The sequence below is a fragment of the Erithacus rubecula genome (genome assembly GCF_903797595.1).
Source record: "Erithacus rubecula genome assembly, chromosome: 14".
Classification (NCBI taxonomy): Eukaryota; Metazoa; Chordata; class Aves; order Passeriformes; family Muscicapidae; genus Erithacus; species Erithacus rubecula.
This window is the reverse complement of record NC_136666.1, coordinates 7809179-7833796: the sequence shown is the minus strand read 5'-3', so window position 1 is coordinate 7833796 and position 24618 is coordinate 7809179. Positions and strand designations below refer to the sequence as shown.

At 45.0% G+C, this 24618-nt stretch overlaps 1 protein-coding gene across 1 annotated transcript in view; it reads left to right on the top strand.

Annotated features, from left to right (window-relative positions):
- SLCO3A1 (solute carrier organic anion transporter family member 3A1) overlaps positions 1–24618 on the top strand; it is a 129431-nt gene that overhangs the window by 18107 nt on the left and 86706 nt on the right. The window contains exon 2 of the mRNA XM_079317622.1: positions 4566–5031. Within this exon, the coding sequence (XP_079173748.1) occupies positions 4566–5031 (466 nt within the window). The remainder of the gene's footprint in view (positions 1–4565; positions 5032–24618) is intronic.

Sequence of the window (24618 nt, the reverse complement as noted above, 5' to 3'; positions counted from 1 at the left end):
AGCCCAGACCTGTCTGATGTCAGTTGTCTGATCCAAATGTGTGTGCAGCCTGCTGTGGCTCAGTAAGGGCAGACAGTGCAAGCATGCCATAAGTTTTAATCATTTCTAGTTATTGTATGTGTGTTCACAGAAAGCCAGAAGGCTGGGTTACTGTAGATACTGGGTTACATGGTGTTTTCCAGATGCCCAGCCTGCTTTCTGCATGAGCAAGGTGTGCAGGTGCCCAAACTGGTGTAGCTTTCAGTGGTCCAGTTGGCAGGTCTGGTATAGACCCAGTGTGGAGGAGCATGAGCTTGTGGAGTAACAACAGCCACACAGCTGATATGTCTAAGAGCTACATCTCAGTGGAGCTGCTGTTGAAAATGGAGCACACAAGGGTGGCAGGCAGGCACATTGCCATAGGCAGTTGTGGTTTCAGTGCTGCTCCCATTTTCCTGAGTGCTGGCATGACCCATGACCCTGCCTCTGTCCTTGTGCCTGCTCTGGACCTCTCTGGTCCTGTGGGTGTTTTTCACCAGTGACTTCTTGGGGTCAGGCTGCATGGTCTGCTCTATCTTGCCTGCATGGGTTTTACTGGGTGCTGTCTTTGCTTCCTGGTAACTGCTTTGATCTTGGGTTAGAAGGTTTCTTTAACTAAATACCCTCTTAGTCAATTCTTCCCATCCCTCACTGAACAGCTGTGTAAGTTGACAGGAGTCAGGACTGTGGGCTGCTGGTGTTTCCCTGCTGTGTTTTAGCAGGAGGTTGTCCATCTGAAGCTGCTGTGCTGCTGCACCATCCCAAGGCCCACATCCCTGCTCTGAAACAGCATCCACATGGCTGTGCTCTAGGGTGATCAACCTGGCATCAGCACACAGGGACCTTTTCATAATCCTCACAGCCTTTTCACATGACATCAGTATTTTACAGGGACCTGTGGTGTCTTTTACAACATTTTATGTAACTCTGGATAAACAGCGTTAGTGTCTGGGAGTGGTGATGGTTCGTCTTCTGGGGAACAGGATTGTGAAAGGAAAATGGGCAATACAGTGTTTTTATCCCACAGTTACAAGGGCACTGGGAACATCCCACATAGAAACTGCAAACTTAAAAGGTTAAACATTATATGCAGGAAGTCCCATAAAAGTGGAGCATGGAGGGTGGGAGAATGATTTTATTCATGGACAGGGATACATTTTGCATAAATGCAGGTAACTTTTCTGCCATGCTAATGCTGATTTTGTAGTTGGTCTTTGTAAGGTCACAGCCAATGTCATAGTAAGAGTTTGGGCTGCAGCCACCCTGGATAAAATGCAGTTGTGTTCCCGTTGTTCTCTGGCTAAGAATCTGCTTGTTGACAGTTTATTTCCCAGCCTTGTTTTTATTTTGGGATTTATTTTTTTTACCCCTCACTGTCACTGTCAGTTTTGGAGGCTACTCTGCTGGTGTGCTGGTCTCAGCATTTTGTACTTGGATGCTGTTTTCTTCTGGATGCTCAAGGCTGGTGTGATGAATTTGTTCGTTCACCATACCCTCCATTCCTCATAACCCACTTAGCAAAGGCAGAGCTGGTATAAGGAGAACTGCCAGCTTTTATCAAGAGGGTTGGAATTTGCCTTGTGTTGTAGTCCTATTCCTGCTTTTGTTTCAGTGTTTTCCCCATAGTTAAGCAAGGAAGTATTACAGGATGGTGTGACTCTTTTTCCCTACTGTTAATGGGTCAGCTTTTGTAAAAAGGAAAAGAATGGCTGAAGTCCTGCTGAAATAAGAGTGGAATGAGAATTGGGACTCTGGTTTTAGTTCCCTGGTTTGTCACCAGTTGACTGTCTCTGTCACTGTGAATTGCACCTGGAAATGTGTGGGTTTTTATGTCTGAAATCCAGCTGTTCAAAATCTGACCCTTTTGAGACCTGGCACCCACATATGTCCTGCTTTCTACCCACTTCTCTATATGTATGGTAAAAGCCTAAAATTTGGCAGCCAGGTCGAAATGTGGGAGACTTCCAAAGCTAGTTAATACCAGTTGGCCTTGGGAAATCACTTCTGTTGGCTTTCAATCTTCCAGTCTAAATTATTCCATCAGAAATTAATTTTGTTGACTGTACTTGACTCATTAATAGTTGGCTCTCCACCTCAGTTTGCACAGCTGTAATGAGTAATCATGAGTTTCCATCTAGGTGTAGCTCAGAAATGAGCACCACAGACATAACTTTGCATGCTCAGAGCTATATATTGATCTTGGAGAGATTCCTCAGCCTGTCAAAATTGATGTTCACGGGCCCCCAGTGACAGCCCCATTAGACCACACCTTGTAATGAAACCATAAATCCTTACCCATGGTGGAAGGTTTGGAGCTATAGATGATCTTTAAGGTGCTTTCCAATCCAAACCATTCCAGATTCTCCCTCCCATGGGTGCCTGGTGGATGTGCCTGTGGCTGTGGGATGCTGTCTGTATCTCCCCTCCTTGGTGTGCCTTGCTCTGGAAGCACCAGAGCAATGTTTTCTAGCAGTGTCTGTGCTCACCTGCTCAGCTCCCTCAGGGGGCTGGGAGCTGCAATGTCCCTGTGAGTGTGAGCTGAGCTGCAGCACTGCTGGCCAAGGCTGCTGGAGCAGGGACAGGCTGTGCTGTGCCTGCACAGAGGACACTGTTGTCCCTCCTGAGTCACAGAGCTATTCCATCCCAGCAGGGACCTGCACCTGGAGCTGCAGGCAAAGTGGTGATCTCCTCTCCCTCTGACACACCTGGCTTTGGCACTGCCTTTATTCATAGGATTTGATTTTTAGGTTTCTTGCTCCTTGCATTCCTCAGCTCTTTGCTCTTTAGCTGGGGAGGATTTCATTGGTGGTGGTATAAAGTGATAGCTGCCTGTAAGAGAAGAAGGCTGGATTTTCAGAAAGCATTAACACAGTCCAGTTTTGGAGATCTGGCTTACACACTTACCACAGTCAGGTTTGGGAGCTTTTGCTTATGCAAAGCAGCAGAAGTAGGTTGTTTCCATTTTCCATTTTGTTGCTGATGGGGCTGTCTTTGTCCAACTGTGCCCTGGTGTTCCCTAGCAGAGGCAAACTGCCCCCGGAGAAGAACTGCTGTCAGAATTCTTTAAAGTCGGTCAGGCTGGCTCCTGCTTCATGAGGTTTATCAGCAAAGATTTTCAGTGCCTCCAGTGGGAGGCTATTTTTATTCTATCCAGGGGCTACCTTCTTCTCTGAGGTCTTTTTCACTTTTTTTTTTTGGAGTAGAGAAACCTGCCTCTTTTAGGACAACCTTAAATACCTTAATCTTTTGCAGCCTGAAAACTAGATAGTTTTTTATTCAAGGTAAAAGTTTTTGGCATTTCAGTGACACGTTCAAGATTTCTTTTGTTGCTTTTTTGCTGTAGAAGAGGGACACTGCCATAGACATGAAAATACTCTGTTTTCTCCCTTGAGCAAGGCTGACAGCAAGTGAGGTACTTAATGGTTCATCCTTCATGCTTTGATCAGTGCCGTGACTGTTGCAGGAAATCCACATTGTGTTTCACTGCACCATGTAATCAAGATTGGAGGAGCTCTCAAGAGATGATCTTGTTCATTTTCCTGCCCCATGGCAAGATCAGTCATACCTGTGTCTTTCCTGACAGATGCTGGTCTGTGCTCTGTTAAAGACCTCTGCAGCCTTTCCAGGCAGCACATTTCAGTGCCTCACAATCCTTACCAGTAAAATGTGGTTTCTCCCCACCTTGGATCCAACCTGAATCATCTCTGCTTCAGTTTAATCTTGTCACTTCTTTCCTGTTCATTTTGAATTCAAAGAACAGGTCATTCCTTTTTGCAGTAATGTTAAATATTTGAACGCTACTCATGTGCTTCTCTCTTCTTAGTCTTAAATACTTACAATTTGTTAAATCATCCCTTCTTCATGGTGGATTTAAAACTTCTATGTAAACCTTAATTGGCCTGTCTTCTCAAAAATACTCTGTGACGATCCCAGTCATTAACTAATCCACAAACAGTTTAAACCCTTTGATCAGCATTTTATTTATATACTTGAGTAAAAGCATTCAATGCCAGCTAAACTGCCTGTGTGCACATCACTCTGAGTGGCTTGATGGCCTTGTGCTGGTGTGCAAGCAAAGACTCTGCAGGGTTTTCTGCTGCTCCCTAACTGCAGTTCATTCCAAGGGAAAGGTTGGGTGCCTGGCAGGATGTGAAGCTCAGTGTGTTTTGTGCCTTGGTTCTGTGGGACTGTGCACCTTGAAGATTGTGCCTTCAAATAAAAAGGGAGCACAAAGACAGACTAACAGATCATGGAATCATGGGGGTCTGCAGGCATCCAAAATACACCCTGATGGGCACAGGAATTCGGAAGTGACATGTGCTCAGACAGGTGGTAGGCTGTGAAATGTCACTTGGTATTAGGACCTTCTGGTGTGGCTGTATTGGAGCAGTTCAGGTCGTGCTTGGAGGTCAGCTGCTATACTGTGATTTGGATGTCCTTGGTGGGTATGGTTTCAGCTCCAGGAAAAGTCAAGGAAATGTATGCTTTTGCAGTATGGGGAGAATGGAAGGCAGGGATGTAATTTTCTCTGGATTTCTCTGTTGTAGGTGAGTGTTTTAACCACCTTGGAGCGGCGATTCAACCTGCAGAGTGCCGACGTGGGCGTCATTGCCAGCAGCTTTGAGATTGGCAACCTGGCCCTCATCCTCTTCGTGAGCTACTTCGGAGCCCGAGGACACCGGCCACGCTTGATAGGGTGTGGAGGGATAGTCATGGCCTTGGGGGCCCTCCTTTCTGCCTTGCCCGAATTTCTGACCCACCAGTACGAGTACGAATCGGGGGAAATACGCTGGGGAGCTGAAGGGAGGGATGTGTGTGCTGTCAACGGGTCCAGCAGCGATGAGGGACCAGACCCAGACCTCATCTGCAGGAATAGGACTGCCACCAACATGATGTACTTGCTGCTCATCGGGGCACAGGTCCTCCTGGGCATTGGTGCTACCCCTGTCCAGCCCCTGGGAGTTTCCTACATCGATGACCACGTGAGGCGGAAAGATTCCTCCCTGTACATAGGTAAGGCTCTTCTTCTCACCGAGGGTTTTCCTGGTGGGCTGGCATCTGGCTCTTGCTCCCTGTTTGATGCCAGTGCAAGGGATGCCTCAAGGCCTCTCCTCCATGTGCTGCTGTGCTTGTGGAAGTGACCTGGTATGGGTCTCTGCATCGAGCAGCAGGGAAGCACAGTAGTGTTTGCTCATATTGTGGCAATGGTAGAGGTTGACAGCCATGATGACTGGACAGATGTTTATTCCTTCTTTTGTGTTTGCCCAGATTCCTTTAAATTCTTATATTGTGGCTCGGTTTTAGCTGACAAATGTTCAAGTGGTGTATGTGATGATGATTGATTTTTTAAAATTTTTCCCCCCCTACATGATACCCTGGTTCTCTTCCTGTTCCAGAGGATGTGTCTGAGTGATCACTGCAGTCTAAGGAGACTGAGAGGACACAGGTGTTGTCACTGCCACAGTCACATTTTAGCAAGGAAGTGCCAGTTCCAGAGTAGGTGCTGTGACCCAGGATGCTGGGGCAGGACCCTTGGTAATGTGATCCCTGTAACAGAATGGGATGTGGAAGCTGGGGAGGTCTATTTTGAGATACAGTGAGCCTGGAGTAGAACTCATGGTTCTGGTGATCATGTTGCAGAATTCTTCCAGATGGTTACGCTGTGAAATTTGCCTTTGATTCCCCAGTGAAACATCTCAGTTACTGGGGCAAAGTGCTTATGGGTTTCAGCAGCAGTTCCCCTTCCCAGCAGGTTTAGAGGATGTTGTTGGTGAAGTTTTCTTTGAAAAAATGTACCAGCTTGGCCCATTCCTCTTTCTGCAGGAGTTGCCACTAGGTAAACCACTCCAATGTAATAGATCAGTGGAGTGCATGCTGCATTAATGAGATCCTTCTGTACTTATTAGTATAATCCTGGTAACCAAAACTTGTCCCACTTGTCCCATCATCCCCACCTTGGTGTGACTTTCAGCTGAATGGATGATCCTATTCCTGTTTGTTTTTTTTTCCCCAAAGACATTTTTATCAAGTTTCCAAGCTGAGTGTGGCCATTGACAGCAAAGGTGAGCAAAGTGAGCATTGACAACAAAGTCCTGCTGACTTTCCAAGTGTTGTTTAATGTCTTGGGATAGTGCAGAAGCCTGGTGGAAAGTCACTACATAACATGGCATTCATGGATTTATTGCTGCTTCACTTAGAGCTTTGTCTGTGTATTCAAAACATGTCCCTGCTTTTCTGTAGCTGGCCATAAAATCATAGTATTTCAGGTTTAGCTTTGTCCTTGGGTCATTATTCATCTTCACTTGGTTCTGTAAGTGTTTGTGAGGGATCCACTGGACAAAGAAGGATGATGTATAAAATGCAAGATAATGTACAACCCAAAGGTGAGTAATGAGACTGAATTCACTGGAGCAACTGTGCCAACACCATAAATGATGAGCTGGAATTAAGAGTGATTCTAAGTTATCTATTATAAATAACTACATAGAGGGGCAGCAACTTCTTTCAGTCTGTTCCGTGGGCATTTTTTAAGCAATGCTTCATGTCTTGAGAACAGGCTGGAGGAGGGTGCATGAGAGGAGGATTAGGAAGAGTGATTCTTCTTCCTGAGCTACATTCATCTTGTATGCTAAAATAACGTGTTTAAAGTTGGCAGTTCAACTGTAGCTGGGAAAATGCTTCCAGAAAATTATTTCTGCTTACTATAGGCTGCTTTTTTATTTTTTCTGCAGAGATAAGGATGTTGTCTAACCGTATTTGTTACTACATGTGGAGTTTAAAAATAGACAAAGGAAAGAAATCCCACCACAAAACCCCAAGCATTTTAGGGTTGTGTGCCTTCTGGCTTTAACTATTAAAATCCTAGCCTGAATTTCTACATCTGAATTGAGGATTACAGAGGAGTGCCTGTGTGCACACTCAGTCACCAATTAGGTTTAATTTCTGCCCTGTCCTAGCCTATCCATCACAAGTAGAGTTTCAGATATTGGATGATTAATTCATCTATCAACTTGCAATCAATTTGGCTTGTGAAAATAAAAGCTACCAGGAAAAAAATCTATTCCATGAATGAATATAAATGAAGAAGAAACAAGTGGAAGTGTCATCTTATGTTGGTGGATACTTGAGAGGAGGTCAGATTGCTCAGTTTAAATGTTGTTTGAGATTTATTTGTTCAGATCTGTCTTTAACTGATTATTTTTGTTGATGTCATCAATGCAGTTTTCAGTGGCCTTAGAAGAAAGCTGGTTGAGCAGCTTACCCACTTCATTCTGCTCTGTTTCGCAGAGGAAATAACTGCAGAGTGGATACTGTCACTGTGCTATATTTGTATCAGTTTGCTTTCTCATAATAGCACACTCACTCAGTGGGGGCTGACCAGATGAAATGGTTTTGGGAAAGTTCCTTTAGTCAAAATTAGGGTCAAATCTGGCATAGATCATTCTCTCGGATAGGAACTAATTAATAACAGCGATAATAGTCTGGCTGAACTTTGTAGAATGACTGGGTGCTGCTGAGAAATGACCATATTGACCAGTTTATGCTGTCCTTGGTGTATTGCTTATGTTGAGTCTGTGTGCTGCATTGGGCTGGACTGTAGCTGAGGGTTAGAAGCAGTCTCTCAACCTGACAGCTAAGGACTAATCATTGTTCACCTCTGCAATAAAAACCCTCGTGTCCCAAGGCAGTGAATTAGAAATAACTGTGTGCACCAAGTGGTTGTTTTGTTTTCCTGCTTCTGAGCTGTATGAAAGTTAAGTGGAGTAATAATATAGTATCTAATATAGTCACTTTGCAGTGAAATAACAATACAGGATGGCTTCTCTGGTTATTAAAAAAAAAGTCCAAACCCTGAGAACATCCCCCCAAACCTTCTTTTTTGTGTGTTAATACTCATGTATGTGCAGAAGAATGCAGATGTGATACCATATGGAGTTTAAAGTGGTGCTTTGGCTTTAATCATTAGTGGAACTAATAGCATCAGTGGAGTGTAATATTCCTGTGGCAATGAAGCCCATCAGATTTCTCCTGTGGTTTCTCTGCAGGGACAGGCACACAGGATGTTGTGGGCAGTGCACCTCTCTTTTCATCCTTTGAAGTCAGAGGCTGTTCAAGCTTGTGCTCTGCCAAGGAGGTGGGGATTCTTAGAGTTTCTTAATTAGAGAGGCAGGGGTGAGATGCTACAGTAGGATTTCTCTGCATGGGCTGCTGGCTTGCAGCTTCATGTTTCTTGAACTAATAGCAGATTTTTTTGGTGCCTGCAATGTGTTGCTACCAAACTCAAAATGATTTTGTTGCTGTAGTAACCAGGCCTAGGAAAAAGGGCTGTGTTTTGGTAAGCCAGGGCAAAATGAATCAAAGAGATGAGTGTGTGAAAGTACACACTGAATTACATTCCAAAGGGAACATATTTGTGCTGTAGCAGGGCTAGAAAGATCATGGCACCATGCCTGCTCTGGTTAATCATAGTCATAGAACAGTTTGGGTTGGAAGGGACCTCAAAGCTAATCCAGCTCCTACCCCCTGCCTTGGGTAGAGACACCTTTCACTTGAACAGGTTGATGGTCATGTAAAATCTAAAAATGGGGAAGAAACTCTCCTCCCATTTCAGCATCTGAGCACCTGCTTGACTCAAAGGTCGTAATGCTGGCAGTAGCAGCCAAAAGATGGGAAACAATTAAGGAATTTTCTTAGCTGTTTGAAACTGGGGAGAGTATTCTGGTTTGGTGCTGGTTTGCTTGCTTCTCTCTGAGTGTGATCTTGTATTTAAAATTGGAACTTCCATCTAGAGGTTTCCAAGCAAGAAGATTAATTTTACCTGTGTGCTTATTGGCATCTGTCATAAGTAACCCCCTTTGAGTGGAGGAATTAATCATTCCTACAGACTGTGCAGGGCTTGTTACTGCTCCATCTTCACTGGTGTCAAAGGATTCCTTCAATTTGTGGCACTGTTTATTTCAAAGGAGTAAAAGTTGAAGATTACTTACTATACAGTTCTTTTCTCCACCCACTAATGACTCACTTGCCATTTCCTTTTTTAGTTTCTTTTTCTGCTCAGTCTTGCTGAGCTCTCTTGAAATCAGTGAGGACTTTTTCATTAAGAGAGGGATCAGAGGCATCATGAAGCTGATACAAAGAGGGGAAAAAAACCCTGATCTGACAGTGATTTTATGGATTTGCTGCCTCTCAGATAAGCAGGAGCTTGCAAGTGTTTTCTGGTCACTGGGGTGCCCGTGCTGGTCCCAGCAGTGCTTTGTGAGTTCCATTAGAGCCAGTGCAGTGATGTGGTTGGTTAATGTTTTTAGCAGTCCTGAGACACACCTTCTGGCCTTCCTGCTGTGTTTAACATTTGCTGATAAAAGTTCTTGCATCTTGTCTCAGACACAGTTACCTATAGAGCAGAATGAATAGCCTCTGGGAGCCTGCATTTGATCTGGGACAATTAAGGGCTGTATTAAACAGAGGAAGCTGCTATTATTCTGTCTCCTGTTGATGGAGGAAATTGATATTGATGTTGGAAGGAGTCCTGCCAGATTGTGAGGCTCATTCAGAAGAATGCTGTGCTGATCTTTAATGCATTTGAGAGTTTCTGTTTGCATTTGTTGAAGCTGTCTCTGTGTTTGGCATTGTGGGCACATATCCCACATGTTCAGGAGCCATGACTGGAAGCTCCTTGCTGAATTGCTGTAGTGTGAAGAATGGCTTAAAGGAAACCCCAGAAGGGACAAGCCTTGAGACAAGCAGTATGTGCTGAGGAGTGATGAGTGTTCCTGAGTTATTGGTGTGCTAGGGTGTACCTGAGCACAGCATCCTCTGGGGCATAGAGCTGTCCTTGGCCTGTTTCATGACAGGGCAGAGGAAAGGAAAAATGGATAACTCAGCTCTGCTGGATGTGTCTCTTTAGCTGCTTTCTTCTGTCTTGTCCATTTGGCCTTTTCTTTGTGTATTTTGGTTTTACCATATGGTTGTTCCAGCTCTTACCCTTGGTGTAAGAGGAGAACTCAACAGAATGGTGTGTTCTTACCACATCTGCCCTAACTAACCCTGTAAGAGGGACAGGACCCTCCACTGCAGCTGCTGGCTTTGACTTTGCATTAGTGTGGGGTTATTTGGCATCAAATGTGTAGAGCACTTTTTGTTTGGTGATGACAGAGAGAAAGCTCTCTCTTGCTTCTGGTGCTTTCTCTCTTGCTTTAAGCACCAGCTCAAGATTTGCTGCAGAGGAAGACAAACATGCCCTAATTGGAATCTTGCTGTCTCCAGGGATAAATTTGTCCATTTGAAAAATCATTTATGGTAGCTTACGTCAGTCAAAATGATAGCAGCCATTGTGCTTTGGAGAAGCAGAAACGTTTTCTCAGCTGACAAGAATTAAATCTGAGAGTATCTATGCTGGTGAGTTAACAGCAAATTAACAGCATAAGCTGCTGAAATCAGAGTTTGAGTCAACACTTTGTACGTTTGAGGTTTACTGGTTTTGTCTCTACCTGTTGAGAAGTCTTTTACGTGGAGGATGAATATATTTTGATCAGTCTTATCCTTTCCAAAGCTCTCAAGTTTCTTGACATGTATGTCTGAACCTACATTTCTAAACCACAGGAAGTGGAATAATTGTGTGTTTATGTTCTATCATCAGCTTTTTGAGGCTGTCTGTTGATGTGTATTGATTGGAAGGCCTTTAGGACCCACTGAGAGGTCTGTACAGCTCTGCCCATCCTGGCTGCTCATCCTTTCACTCTTCACAGCATTTCCCACATGGCCACTTTCCTTACTTTTGTGCTCATTTGTGGTCTGCGAGCAGCATGGGTGCTGCATTCACATTAACCCTTCTTGCTGGAACATGCTTCTCTGAGCTCACTACCTAAGGCTCTGCCAGCCTTGTGCATTCCTTGCCCTTTTTATTCCTTTTAAACCCTGTTTTATGAGGTCTTCTGTAGTGGATTGTAGCTGACTCCAATCTGTTGTATTTACTCTCTGCCCACTCCATACCCATCAGCTCCCTGGTGACTTTGTCCACCCCCACGTGGGCACAGAGGCGAGAATTGCTTTTCTCCTTGCTGGCATAGGCAGTTTTATAGGTGTGTAATATTTTTAGCCTGAAGACGGAATTCTGTAATGCTTTTGTTCAGTAAATGCATCCTCCTACGAGTGATTTGGAGAGCCTTTCCTTCCTGTCACAGTCTCCCATGGGCTGAGAAAGGCACAGTATTAGCTGTGAGCGCCGAGCAGCGCTGCTGCCAGCGCGAGGGCTCTGATGCCTGCTCATTACTGAAAGGTGTCTTTGCTTCAGATTCACTGGGCTCTCTTCCCCCTGGACTGACTGTGATCAGATTAAATTGCATGGCTTCATGTGGATATCCTGGTATTAACCCACTGATCCATCAATAACCTGCAGTCTTTTATAATTATGCCCCTTTGGGGAGAGATGGGTGTTCTCATTTGCCGTGTGTCAGCGGGGCTGGCTCGGTTACACATGTCCCCTTTTACAGGGCTAGTGGTAATACCCTGGAAAATTAAATGGAAACACAAACAAGTGTGTAGGGTGTATTAGAGCAGTAACAATAATCAATTAATGGGAATAACCTTTCCCACTGCAGGCAGGAAGGCTGTTGTGAAAAGCAGTAGCTGAATGGCTGTATTTATTCAATTAAATAAATATATGCACGAAGTCGTAACTGCTGTGGGCTCCATTATTTTACACCCATTGTTTCAGTTACTTTAACCTTCTGCTAATAGCTTTTTTTTGCTGTTGTTATGAGCTGAGTAAATAAAGCTTGGGCTCAACCAAATGACTTCATGTGAGAGCATATTGAGGGTGGGAGCTGTTTCCATGTTACTCTGTGCTCTCTATGTACTCTGCAGATGATTTTTGCCTTAATTGGGATTTGCTGACTCTGATGTCTTGTAAAAATCACTCCATTTGTTGAGTGTGTTGGGTTTTTTCTGTAGTGTGCTTTAAATAGTCATCATCTGGGAGAGCCTAGTGAGGTACATCATTCCTGGGGCAGCCTCTCTAGTGCACTGCCCTTGCCATTTAAATGGCACATATGCAGAGCCCTTAGGTTCACAAAATTAATTAAATAGATTGGAAGGTGATGAGTTGCCCATGTCAAAAGCTGAAGGCTGTATTGTGCCTCCTTGATGGCACAGGCAGGAGTGGTGTGTGCCAATCTTGGCCCTTCCCTTGGGAACTTGACTGAGACTCCCCAGCCTGTTGCAGGAGTGTCCAGATGTTTTGGTTTACAGGCTGGCACTGAGAACAGCAAGGGCTCTGTTTCTTGGGAGGGGACAAGGCACAGAATTTCCTCCTTTGCCAGCACAATTCAGAGCACTGGCTGGGTGTTAGTCTGCAGGAAAAGGTGCTTGTATGAGTGTACAGGAGAATGCAGAGCTCTCTCTCAAGTTGCTGCTGAACCTCTTTCACAGCTGCCTCTCCTGCGTCTGGCTGAGGTGCTCAACCAAGTTTTCTTGCACTTTGGAGAAGTTGCTGAGGTCTGAGCTGGGTTCTGGGCAAGCTTACACCCTTTGGGTGCCAAATAAGTGCTGTTTGAGTAACCTCCTAAACGTGTTTGCTTTTGCCAAGTCCCAAGCAGTGCCATGGCACAAAGGTGCAGCTCTATTGACCCACAGGGGCTGGCAGCACTCTGCTGCCAAAGCTGTTCAAGTGTGGTTTTATCCTGGCTTTGCTGGGCACTGGGGACTGTGCAGGGCTCTCCACCACCTCTCTGTCAATTTTGCATGTGCCACTGATTCATGGTCCTCCTCATAATGCATTTTTTCTATATATCTAGTTATAATTGATTCTGTAGTAGTTTAAAACCTTTATCCCTTGTCTATGGTCCCTCTGACCACAAAGGATGCCGAGGAATTTTGGTTTTGTGTAACAATATACCCATCACTTGTGGTCAGGCTTCCTCCAGGCTGGTGCATGAGAGGTAATGAGATGCATTAGTTAGTAAGGGTGTGAGATGGCCCAGCAGTGTGGGGCTTGGGGTAGAGCTGATGGGGACATTGGTGCAGCCTCACTAACTAATGCATCTGATTATCCCTCATGCACCATCCTGAAGGAGAATGTGTGGCCAGAAGTGATGGGTACCTTGTGAAAAAAAAAAAATAAAGTTCCTCCTTGTCCTTTTTGGTCATCTTAGCAGCCAGTGGAGTGGAAGCTTTCACTTGGTTTGGTGGATGTTGAAAGTTTATATCTTTATGGATTTATTTGTTTCACATAAGTGATAAGTTTGCATAAATCTAGGGTTATTAAGCTATGCACTTTCTCCTTGGTTTTGGACAAATTGTGGCTTTGCTTTCTCAAAATTTGGTTGTTTGGTTCAAATCTGGCATCTGCTCCCAAAATTGCTTCTTCGAACTTTGCTCTTTTGAAAGGACTCAGTCTTTTATCAGATTTCTTTTTGCCAGGGTATGGCCATTCCATTAACTATGCTGCTAATGAGGTATTTGGCTTTTCTTAAGAGGGAGGCCTGCTCCCACTAAGTCCCCTTTTGATTTCAGTAATAGGGATTTTGTATGGAGGAGACTATCCAAATCTGGCCCTTTATTAACCAGTTAAAATGTGAGATTTAGTTTCTTGGATAGAAGTTAACAGCATGTGACTTTGCTCTTTGATTTAATACTTCAGAGCTCTTGAGTGCAGCCAAACAAAGCTGTGTCTATGAAAAGGAGCAGGATCTGGCTAAAAGCTGCAGAGCAAGGCATGGTGAACATTCAAGTGTTCAAACTGGTAGAAGAGCAAGATGCTCTGTGCACCAGCTCTTTCCTCTCTCTGTCCCTCTGCTTACCTCACTTTTCCCCTGTGGTATTCTGTACATTCCTGCCCTCAGTGTTAGGCAAACCAGTCCCACTGTAACTGTTTGTACAAGACAGTGATACTGCTTATTAGAGTTTGAAAGAAATAATATTGGGGGGGGTAGACAACTGGGACAACTTTGCTGTGTCAGTAATTGCTGCTGAGACCAATTACCCGTGTGTTGAAAAACCACCTCTATCTTGTTAGCCAACAGCTACAACATATGGATGTCCTAATTCAATCAGATCATCAGAAGAATAAGGCTTGTTAGAGAGAGCTTTTTCTCAGCAGACAGTTACAAATTGTGTGCTGGGGTTGGAGACTGAAGGGGTGGTAGCATGCAAGAAGTGAGCTGCCAAGTCCCCTGGCCTTCTGAGGTGTCTTGAGCACTGGTTAATGCTTCACTGTCCTGAGCTGTCAGCTCCCTCTGAGCTTTCTGTTCATTCTGGACACTGGTTCTTTTGGTGGTGCAGAGATGTCTGTGTGTGTGATTTCAGTATTCCCCCTCCTCATTTTATAGCAAAACTCACCCTCCTGGAATACAGATGTTTTACTGCAGTTGTGTTTTATCTGCATGCACATCTTCATGTCCTCTGTAAATGTGCTGCTGTGGGAGAGAAGCACACTGTGTTGTGAACCACAGGAAGCAGCATTGCAGGAAACTAAATTGTTTGCAGTGGTTCTGGGGAAGAGTGCTGTGAGGAGTTTCCCTCAAGTGCCAGAGGGTAGGAGGTTTGTAGGGAAAGATAACACCTATTTAATACACACATGTTCGTGCTTGGTGGATCTTGTTCTGATCAGGGTAACTAATCACACTCAAGAATATTTACATTTTGTTTCTCAGTTGTCACCTGATCTGGTAAAATAACATCTTGTTCCTTCAAACGTTGTTTCACTTCGTGTGCTGGTGAGACTTCCCTATCAAATGGAACAGTTTCTTCTGTAATTGTAGACCGTACCTCATTAGGAGCTAAGAGTCCTGGAGATACTTGATTTATAAGTAGGAGCAAAACTTAAATTAAGCTTAGGTTAAGCAAATACTCCTACTCAACAATGTCTCAAGGGTTATAAAACAAGTTAGTAAGAGGGTGAGAATAGACCCCAGGAATTTTGACTCCAGAGCTCTGCAATTAACTCTGAGAACTAAAGCATTTCACTACATTCCTGCAAATCAATGTATCTTCCATGGGTGCAAACATTCCTTTCTTCTCAGTAGCAGAGGGGTTACAGATCCTGGCTTTTTGTCTGCCTGCTCCACCTCTGCAAGCTATGTTTAACTTGCCTCCAAGAGCTGGATGATTAAATTGAGACCAGCACTGTCTTTGCATAGTGGAGAGAGAATATTTACAAGAGCATGTAGTAACAGGACAAGGGCAAATGGCTTCAAGCTCAGGGTAGGTTTAGATGAGATATTAGGAAATAAACTTGACTGTGGGGGTGGTGAGGCACTGGAACAGCTTGCACAGAGAGCTGGTGGATTCCTGGAAGTCTTCAGGGCCAGGCAGGATGGGGCTCTGAGCAACCTGGTCTAGTGGAAGGTGTCCCTGCCCATGGCAGGGGCTTGGAATTTAAGATCCTTTCCAGCACAAACCACCCTGTGATAGGGGTTGGTGAGGTGCAAGAAGCATTTTGAGGACAGTCAGACACCTCACTCCTCTGTAACACGTTCCCAGGAGCCAGCAGCACAGGGATGCACATCCCAGACTTGTCCAGTCACCTTTGAAGCTCACTTACAGCCTGCCCAACACAAATGGGAGCAAATTCCACAGTTCTCTGTGGCTTTCCTCATCTCCGAGTTAGGTTATGCATTTTTCTTCCCAGGACTGCTCCTTTCTTGATTGGATGTTTAGGATTTTGGCTTTAAGGCTGTGAAGGTGGCAAAGTGGGCACAAAACTTCTCTTGGAGTAAAGATGTCTTAGAGGTGGCATCTGCCTATCAAAAATCTGCTGAATTGGCAGTTGTGCCATCACCCTGGTCTTGCAACATCCCAACACATAGGAGTGCACATGGAATTCCTTGGAGTGCTGAGAAAGTGCACTGGGGCAGGGGAGATAAGGCACAGGCTGGCACAGCTGGCAACAATCAGGACAGGCAATCCCATTAGGTGAAAAATACAGTCCTAAATGGGTTTTGCTGATGAGTAAAAGACCTGTTGAAGTGAAAATTTCAGATAAACAAGAGAAGTGAAAGTGCAGCTGTGCTACTCTCCAGCATTGCTGTGTGAAATGCTCCCATGTGTGGCTCCCTGGGTTCATCTCACATTTTGCACCCTCCCAAAACTGTGGTAATGTGGAGATGAGAGCAGCTGACTGAAGCTTTCTGAATAAATTAGTCTCGCTGTCCTGTGGTATTCCAAGTCTGAGTAAACAGATGAGAGTTACTCTGTGCCTTAAAATCAGCAAGTTCAGGTTTTATTAGCCCTGAAGGGGCAGTAAATTCTAGAGCTGAGCCAGAGGAGCAGTAGAAGGAGGAGGCAAGTAAGGAAGTATAGGGCTGGCTAAGGATATGCTCGAGAAAGTCCTTGCTGCCTACTGCAGCCCAGGAAGGCAATTGGAAATTGAATCTACAGTGCACTGGGGAGCTGTTGGAGGTGGCTGAGGATGGGGTAAGGTTTTGGGAAATCTGCTTGAACAAAGGCTGCATTCAGCAGAGGCAAGAATAAGGATGGTGGTAGAGGAGAGGTGGAGTGTTGATGTGAGCAGCAGCATATTAAAGCTGTGGGGAAGGAGGGGCAGGTGTTTAAGGAACCAGAGTTAAGACAGGAGCTCAAGGAGAAACACAGTATGGACCATCTCCATTAAGTCTGCAGAAGCATGGATCCTCACATCCAAAAACTCCATTTTTTATTAAAATTCAGGCTCTTAAAATAATTGACACCCACCTGGGAATCAGGTGTCTAAGTGGAATCTGTGCTGAATGTTGCCTTTCTGGGTCACAGCTGTTGCACAATTCACAAGGATGTTGGTGTGCCTCCTCCCGGACCCCAGCATGCTCAGGGTCTCTGCTCTCTCACAAAGCAAGAGAGAATTTATTTGTGAACAAGCAGTGTGTTTTGATGGTGAGTGTGGGTGGTGTCAGGAGTGGAAGTGAGTGTGCCAGAACTCTTGTTCCCAGAGAGTGTTTACTGAAAATGCTCATTGCTGCCTCCAACCCATCATTATTTGTCTTCTGCCCACAGCACGCTGATCAAAAGTGCTGATAGTGCTCTGGGTAAAAGGGTTGTGAGAAGAAAAAGAGATGCTCTTGAATTTCAGAATTTCACGAGTACCACTGGCTGCTGCTTTACTTTTTGGTTGGGTTGTTTTGGGTTTTTTTTTTTTTTTTTGGGAGGGGAGGGATTTTTGAGACTGAAGGTTGCAAAGGAAGGAAATGCTTTTGGTTTTTTGGTTTTGTTTTTTAGTGCCCCATATGGCCGTTTTATTAACTGGAAAACCTCCAGCTGAGAATTGGATGATGTTACAGAGCTACAGAGCAAAACTCATTCCCAGCCGTGTGGCAGAGAGCACTTGTGCCTTTGAATGTGAGCCATGCCTCTCCCAGCTAGGGTTAGGGTGAAAAATAAAAGCTGCATTTGCCCTGTTTTGCTGACCCAAGGAAAACATTGTTGTTTTTCATGCTGGGGATGTTGAGCTTTTCAAACTAAATGCAAACCTTGAACAAGTGAGTTGTCAGCAGATCATCAAAGCACTTTGAGTTGAGGTTGTGGGAGTGACAGGTACAGCAAACCCATAAGTTTGGGGGTTTTATGATTGCAGTGAGTTTATCCACCACAAAGTTAGTAGTAGAGTAGGTGCATTTTGACATTATTCCCTGCTTGTATGAGTGGGTTTTTTACTATAATATGAAAGAAACATTGCAAACCAGACTTGTGCAACAGTGATCTGCACTTTGTTATTCAGGCACTTCCCAAGGATTGACTCTGATTCCTGCCTGAGCAGCATTTCTTCACATTGTCTACAGATTTCTGTCCTGTCTCCCCTGCTGAGACAGAGAAATTACTTGCTCTCTGTAGTATCTCAGTTGGCAAATGAGACTGAGAATTTAGAAATAGCTTGTAGACATGTTTATCATCTTCTGTGAGTGTTTATGTTGAAGTTACTACCTCAGTTTTCTGTCCAGGAGACTTGGAAACAGAGCATTTCTCCAGATCTGCATTTTTGCTTGTCATTTTCTGTTGTGCAGAGTGGGAAGAAAGAGTGTTGGGACCTCAGCCTTTGTTCTGAGAGTGTCTTGATTTTTCCACAATATCCTGCAGACTTTCTGTCTCAGAGGGACGCAGAAGAGAGGAATGGAATTTGTTTAAGAATAGATTTAAGGATTTGCTTCCCTGTTAGCTGTGAGTGTAGAAGTGGGTTTTGATGTTTGGAAGCAGCCCTTTCCCAGTGCACATCCCAGAAGCTGTGCCTCTGGTTCTGCTCCTCACATCCTCCAGAGCTGTATCCAGCACAGCAGAATAGAGTGTCACGAGTTGAAGTTCAGCAGATTGTTTTGCTGCCAGCATCCCTCTGGAGCTGTGCTAGGTAGCACAGAGCTGCTGCCTGCTTGCCAGAGGTGATGCTCAGAACTGAGTGGGCTGCAGTAAGTTCCCCAGTGGGTAGGCAGAGCTCCCTGTGCCTGTGATCAGTGGCTCAGGGCTTTTGCTTCTTTTCCCTGGAGATGCCTCTGGATGGGAGACAGCCTGCCAGAGACAGAGGGAATAAATCAGCTGTGCTCTGGTTACAGCAGGTGGATGGTGTATCAGCAGGGTCCTCACAGCAGTGTCCAGGGTCTGCTGCCAGCTGGCCAGAAGCTGAAATAACCTTTTGCTGCAGGAGCAGAGTCAGGGCTGTGTCACACCACATGCCACCGTCAGTGTCTCTGGGGACAGTGACTGTGCTTGGTGGCATCACTGGGGCGAGGCTGGAGTGCTGCTGCCATGGGGAGCTGGCACAGCAGGCACAGGCTCAGTTCTGCACCTTCTGCTCCTTGTCTAACCTATGGCATTCTGTGGGAAGGCACTGGAAGAGAAGCAGGAGCTGCAGTATTGACCACTGGGGCTTATTGCCTCCAGCCCAGGTTGTGGGCATCTTAGTCACAACCCACAATGGGACCACAACAAAGGGATCTCTCCTTTTCTGCTGGTCACAAACATGAACTGATAGAGACTGTGCTATAGCTCCACTGATGCCCCAGGCTGTGTTGCTGCATGAGAATCAGTATCCCCTTTTTCAGCCAGTTGTGTTCAAACCCACTGTGTTACAGCTGAAAGAAAGGGGAGGTTTGGAGGTGACACTGAAATTGATGTTGAACAGACTCCTCTGTGCAGCAGGAGGATGAGACACCTGGTGTACAGAGGTACAGGGAGTTCAACTCTAACCTTGAGTGACTGCATGGAGGGTCCATGGGCTGAGTCTTCCTCCCTGTCAGGTGCAGGACACAGCTCCATGTTAGGGTTTGGTTCCAGGTTTGTTTCTGGTGTCTCCTTCTGCTCTTCCTTAACGAGGCATTTGGGGTTTAATTATAGTTATTGCCTAACTTCAAGTCCCCAGTGCCCTTAGGTTTGCAGCAGTTGAGGAAGAGTCTGGCTGCTCTGGAGCTGAGCTTGGGGCCGTGGGGCTCATCTCTGGAGATGCTGCTCTCCAGGAACTGCTCCTGCATCTAGGGATGCCATAGTCTACCCAAGTCACTGGCTTTGGTTTTGAACATAGGTGGTTAGAGTATCTGCCTTACACATACACTTCAAACACAGATTGTGCAGGATTACTGCTGGATAACAGCCAAATCCCAGGCAGCAGAGACTGTTTAATCACACTCCTCTGTCTCTACTGGATTAACATAATTAATGTAAGCCCTTTTGGATGGGCGACCTGCTATTTGTCTGGTGCAGTTCTTCATTTGTGCAATGCTGTGCATACACCCAGGATGCTCTAGAAATGGGATGAAGGTCTAATTCCACTTGCATGCAGCTGTTAACCAAGTAAATCTCCATTGACAGACAAGTCTACTATCCCTTCAGAGGAAGTTGTAGACTACTTGAAAAAAAAAAACAGAATGCCAAGGTTTTATTGGAATGATAATTTTCTAAGTTTCTTCAAGGGAAATTAAATTGTTCTTTTTTATTTTTAGTATAATTCCTCTAGGGAGCAGAAAAAATAATTAATAAACCGAAGGTTCATCAGTGCCTTCTGGTCCTGACCAATTTCAAGGGTGACACAGAGCTTAATGTGCAGTGGAGATAATGGTGATTCAATCCCTGCACATCCAGCCTGAGCACATGGGGCAGGAGCTGTGCCTTTATCTTCTGCCTACCTGTGGTATCCAGAATCATGGCAAGGAGGCAAAAAGTATTCCTCAAACATATGACATCCATCCCATGGGCCCAAAATCCTGTTGGCTGAGTTCCTCCCTCCTGTTTATCTATGCTTCTTATGCAGCTGGACATGATCTAAACCTTAACAGGATACACTGATTCCCTTTTATTTCCATCATTTCAGGGTTTTCTAGCAGCAAATTGGAGGGAGTTTATTTAAGAAAGGAAGTAACCCAACTTGCAAAAAATTAATTTAACTACTCAAATATTTAACTTAAATATTAATTTCTGAGTAGAGGAATGCCTTTAGTAGGCATTTTGTGTGGCAGAAGTAATTGCAACATTCTGGGTTAGGTTTGGCATCTTTTTTTTTTATTGAAAGTCAACTTCTGCTTTCATTATCCCAAGTTTTAACTGTAACCTTTTATATTCAGAAAAACCACAGATACAATAATTGCATAAGGAGGAAAATCAAGTCTCATCAGTTCTGGTGGATTGTTTTCTAGATCTTGGCTGTACCCATCTGTGCAGAAGGCAGAGGCTTTCTGGAGCGTTCCCTTAAAAACAAACACTTGTGTCCAAGCTTGAAAATTAGTATGAAAGTGACATTTAACATTTGGCCCTGAGCTGCAAAGGCTGTTATTTTCAGTGGGGCTGAGAGGAGGCTGACTGGGCAGCTCTGGCCCTCAGGGTCCCCAAAGCGCGCAGCGCTCTCGCCGGCCGTGGGAACTGGCAGCATTCCTGCTGGGAGCTCTGCAGTGGGCAGCGTGTCCTGGGCTGCCCTTCTCCCCTCCTCCTTCTGCCACATGCCCTTCCAGGAGCAAGGAGCCCTTTCCAGGGAGTGCAGGCATGAGCTGATCACTTCCCAGGCGCTCCGTGGTTGTGTGCTGCCTCTGATTTGTATGCAGCGCTAGTGGAATGCACTCATCACCCAGCCTGTGCTCACAAGCCTGATTTTAACTAATGGAGAGGCATTTTCCTATAATTTTTCTCACTGGAGCCACATGGTGTGAGGAATTTGGGATCCTGTGCAAGTCCCAAATGCTCTGTGAGGGAGCACAGACTAGGGGAGCAGACTGCAGGAGCATCGGTATACCTGGGCCAAAACCTGTGAGTGTGGAGGATAGGATGTCTTATTTTTCAGCTGCAAGAAGCCCAGTCTTTCAAGGTTCATGTGGAGCATCATTTACAACAGAATAAATATCTTGGCATGTCACATTTTACACAGCAGAAATGCTTCTGACTTCCCAGCCCTTGGTATCTGTAACTCGCTTGAAAGAATTGCTGACGTCTGCCCAAATGCCAATATCATCTCAGCCATAGGAACCTTAATATCACAGCTTAAGCTTTAGTCTTGGAGCTGTGCAATCAAACTGTGTTCCCAGCACTGAGGGAGATCCTGACTTTTAACCCACTGGCTTTTTATTTCTCTTCCTTCTGTGATTGCTGTTGAAATCCAGGGTTTCTAAATGGCATATGATTTCCACACCATGGTGACAAATCTCCTTTGGGCTGTTTGTGCCATCTGATGCTGGTGGCCTGAGCAGGGGCAGGTCAGCACAGCACGAAGCAGGGCACTGGTGTGTTTCCTTCTACCCTTTCTTCATTCATAGTAAAACAGGCAGGTCACAGCAGTGCTTAATCTCCACCTTCCTCTTAATCTTACGTTGCTTTGGCTCATTCTACTTTTCTTTTTGCAGCTCCCTGCTGCCAAACTCTCATTTTTCATCCTGAGTGTGTTTTGTGTTCACCTTCACAGGCTTAGGGGCTTTGTCTTTGCCTTCCTGGTGCTTCTGAGTAAGGGTCTGCTGTGTGTTTTTTTTGGCTGGAGTGACTAATGGGGCATGTCCCATCCCAACAGGACTCCCAGCAGACATGGTGGTGTCACCATGTGCTATTCAGTCAAAACCATCCAGATACAGAAGATCAGTTGTTTAAAGGATTAAAGCTGGTATGGATTGCTTTGGCAGGGGGCTCACACAGGCTCTGAATGCTGTAACCACTGCAATGAGACCTGTACTGGGGGGATGTGGTGATCAGCCCTTTTTTTTTTTTTTTTTATTGCATATGGTCATCAGAGATGCAGCTTTTAGGACCCAGCCCTTGATACTGGGCATATAATGGGAAATGGCAACTTTACTTAGTGAGAGCAGAGGGACTTGATACCAATCACTGCAATTTATTCTCATTTTCCTCTCTTTTAAGTGGACAGTTTGTTTCTTGTGTTTTATTTTTAATGACTAAAGTACTTTTTTTTTTTTTTTTTTTTTTTTTTTTTTTTTTTTTTTTTTTTTTTTTTTTACCTAGTAATTAACCTCTTTAAGCTCATAAACATTTTTAAGACTTCCTCAAGTCTTCTGCCAACACGCTCACATGTTGTGAATGTCACTCACAGAAGGTTCCTGGCTGTGGCTTACAAGTATTTGGGATTTTGGGATTTGGGGCTGACCAGTGTGGACCAGTTCACCCCAGCATCCTCTGCCTGCCCTGGGGCAGAGGGCAGAAATGGTCTGTGGGGTTTAATCCTAGTGTCTGAGGTGTAATTCCCCTTGAGTCAAGCAAGGAATTGTTGCTGCTGTTCCTTCCCATCCCACGCACTTTGTTCAGTGTCAAAAGTAAGATCTCAGAAAATGAAATTAATTTAGTCTTGGTGCAGCTATTAATGCTACACACTGCAGGAAGGCTCTTTAAGGAGGCCATCGACCTTCATCCATGTGGAATAAGTGCTGAATAATGGAGAGCTTTCATATTTCCACAAAAAGAAAATAGCTTTTTAAGTCAACTGGAGATGTTACAGACATGGAGGAGGGAGAGAAAAAAAACAACCAAACTGCATTAGGAAACAGTGGGCAGAGTGTGCATGAGGACACAGCAGCAGCCTGGCTGTTTGCAGAGGCCTCTTGTGAGCACATGGAACTGCTCTGACCTGTCTCACCTGCAGCTCCCATGGTACCTGCAGACTTTTATAAATCAGTGTGTTCAGCTTTTCCTCCTCTCCAGGCCAGAGACCTGCTTGGTGTCTGCCAAGCCCTGCCCCAGGTTTTGCTCTCTTTCCTTGAAATGTTTCACATTTCATGCTTCTCTGATGTCCTCTGGTAATCTGTGGTGTGCTTCAGCCATTTATTTAAGGAAAGAAATGCATCCTGAACAATTTATTTTGTCTCCCCACCTGTTCTTGCTTTGAGGAAACATCATGTCCTGGGAGCAAAATCCTCGTTCCCTGATGGTGTCTCAGTGAGGCTGTTTAGAATGGGACTCAGGGGAAGGATCCTGCTCCCTCATCCTGTTCTGTGGGGTCTCCCTGAGCTTCACCACACCATTGATGAATGGAGTGCTCATGAGCTGCTCACAAAGAGTTTTCCAGATTCAATCCCTGCCTAATGCATCATCAGCTAAATAATTTGTGTCTCTGTGTCACCCTGTGAGGTAGGACCCTGTGAGAACTTAAGATCCTAGATGGAAGTGGTAGTTTTGAAGTGATGACAGAGAAGAACAAAAATGCACTAAGAAAGGATGGAAATTAAGACTCCCACCCATCCCTTTGCAGCCATGTTATTTGATATGAGACAAGTTTGATTTTGGGATTTTAATATTTAAACTTTGTGATACCATTTGGTCCTTAGGCACTTCCCTATATATTTGTAGTGCCTTTCTTTGTTTAGCTGCATGTTGGATGGTGGGACTTGCCTTGAATCTAGGAAAAAATATGAAAGCCAGCAAACAAAATGCAGCTGTGGTTTTTTCTGTGTGGCTTTTTTGTAGTATTCACATGCTTCTGGCAGTGCAGCAAGAGAACAAACAGCTTCCTTAGCACACAGTCGTGCTGGAAGAGGTCTGAGAGAATGTAACAGGCTTCCTTGAAAATGCTGAGTGAAGGTACAAAGAGAGGTTCTCATCACATGAGGAGAGGAGCTGATGTTTGGGCCTTGGACAAAAGAAGCTATTAAAATTTTGGCTTCCTGACAAAGTAGCAACAGCTACTGTGTCTTTGCAGTACTGAAGGACTAAGCAGCCACATCCCAGTGCTCCAGAGGGACACTTGTCAGTGTGCTGCCTGCCTGGCAGAGGGAACTGCTGTTCCTGAGCATGTGGGGCTGAACTGGGACAGGGATGTTAGAGATTTGGAGGTCCTGGGTGGACAGACAGATTCTGCACCACTAGCAAGGTAACCAGGAGCTGTTCCTGTGGCTCTGCTTGTTTGCAGCAGCAGCAGCAAGGCTGGGTTTGGCTCGCTTCCCACAAGGCACTGAACTTCATTTTGCATCTGTTCCCACAATGTGCAGAAAGGAAAGGCAATAAATATTTATTACTCTCTAGCCTGGATCCAGGTTTTATTCCTCTTACTGTTCTTTCCCTGCTCCTGTTTATCTTGTGGCTTTTGGAGTGGCCCCAGCATGGGGAAAATTGAAGAAGGGTTTACAGGAGGTGTTGAAGGGGGCCACTGCCACCCCAAGAAACATGGCTCAATAAACCTTTCTAATGTTTGTCTCCTGGAAGAGAGGCAAT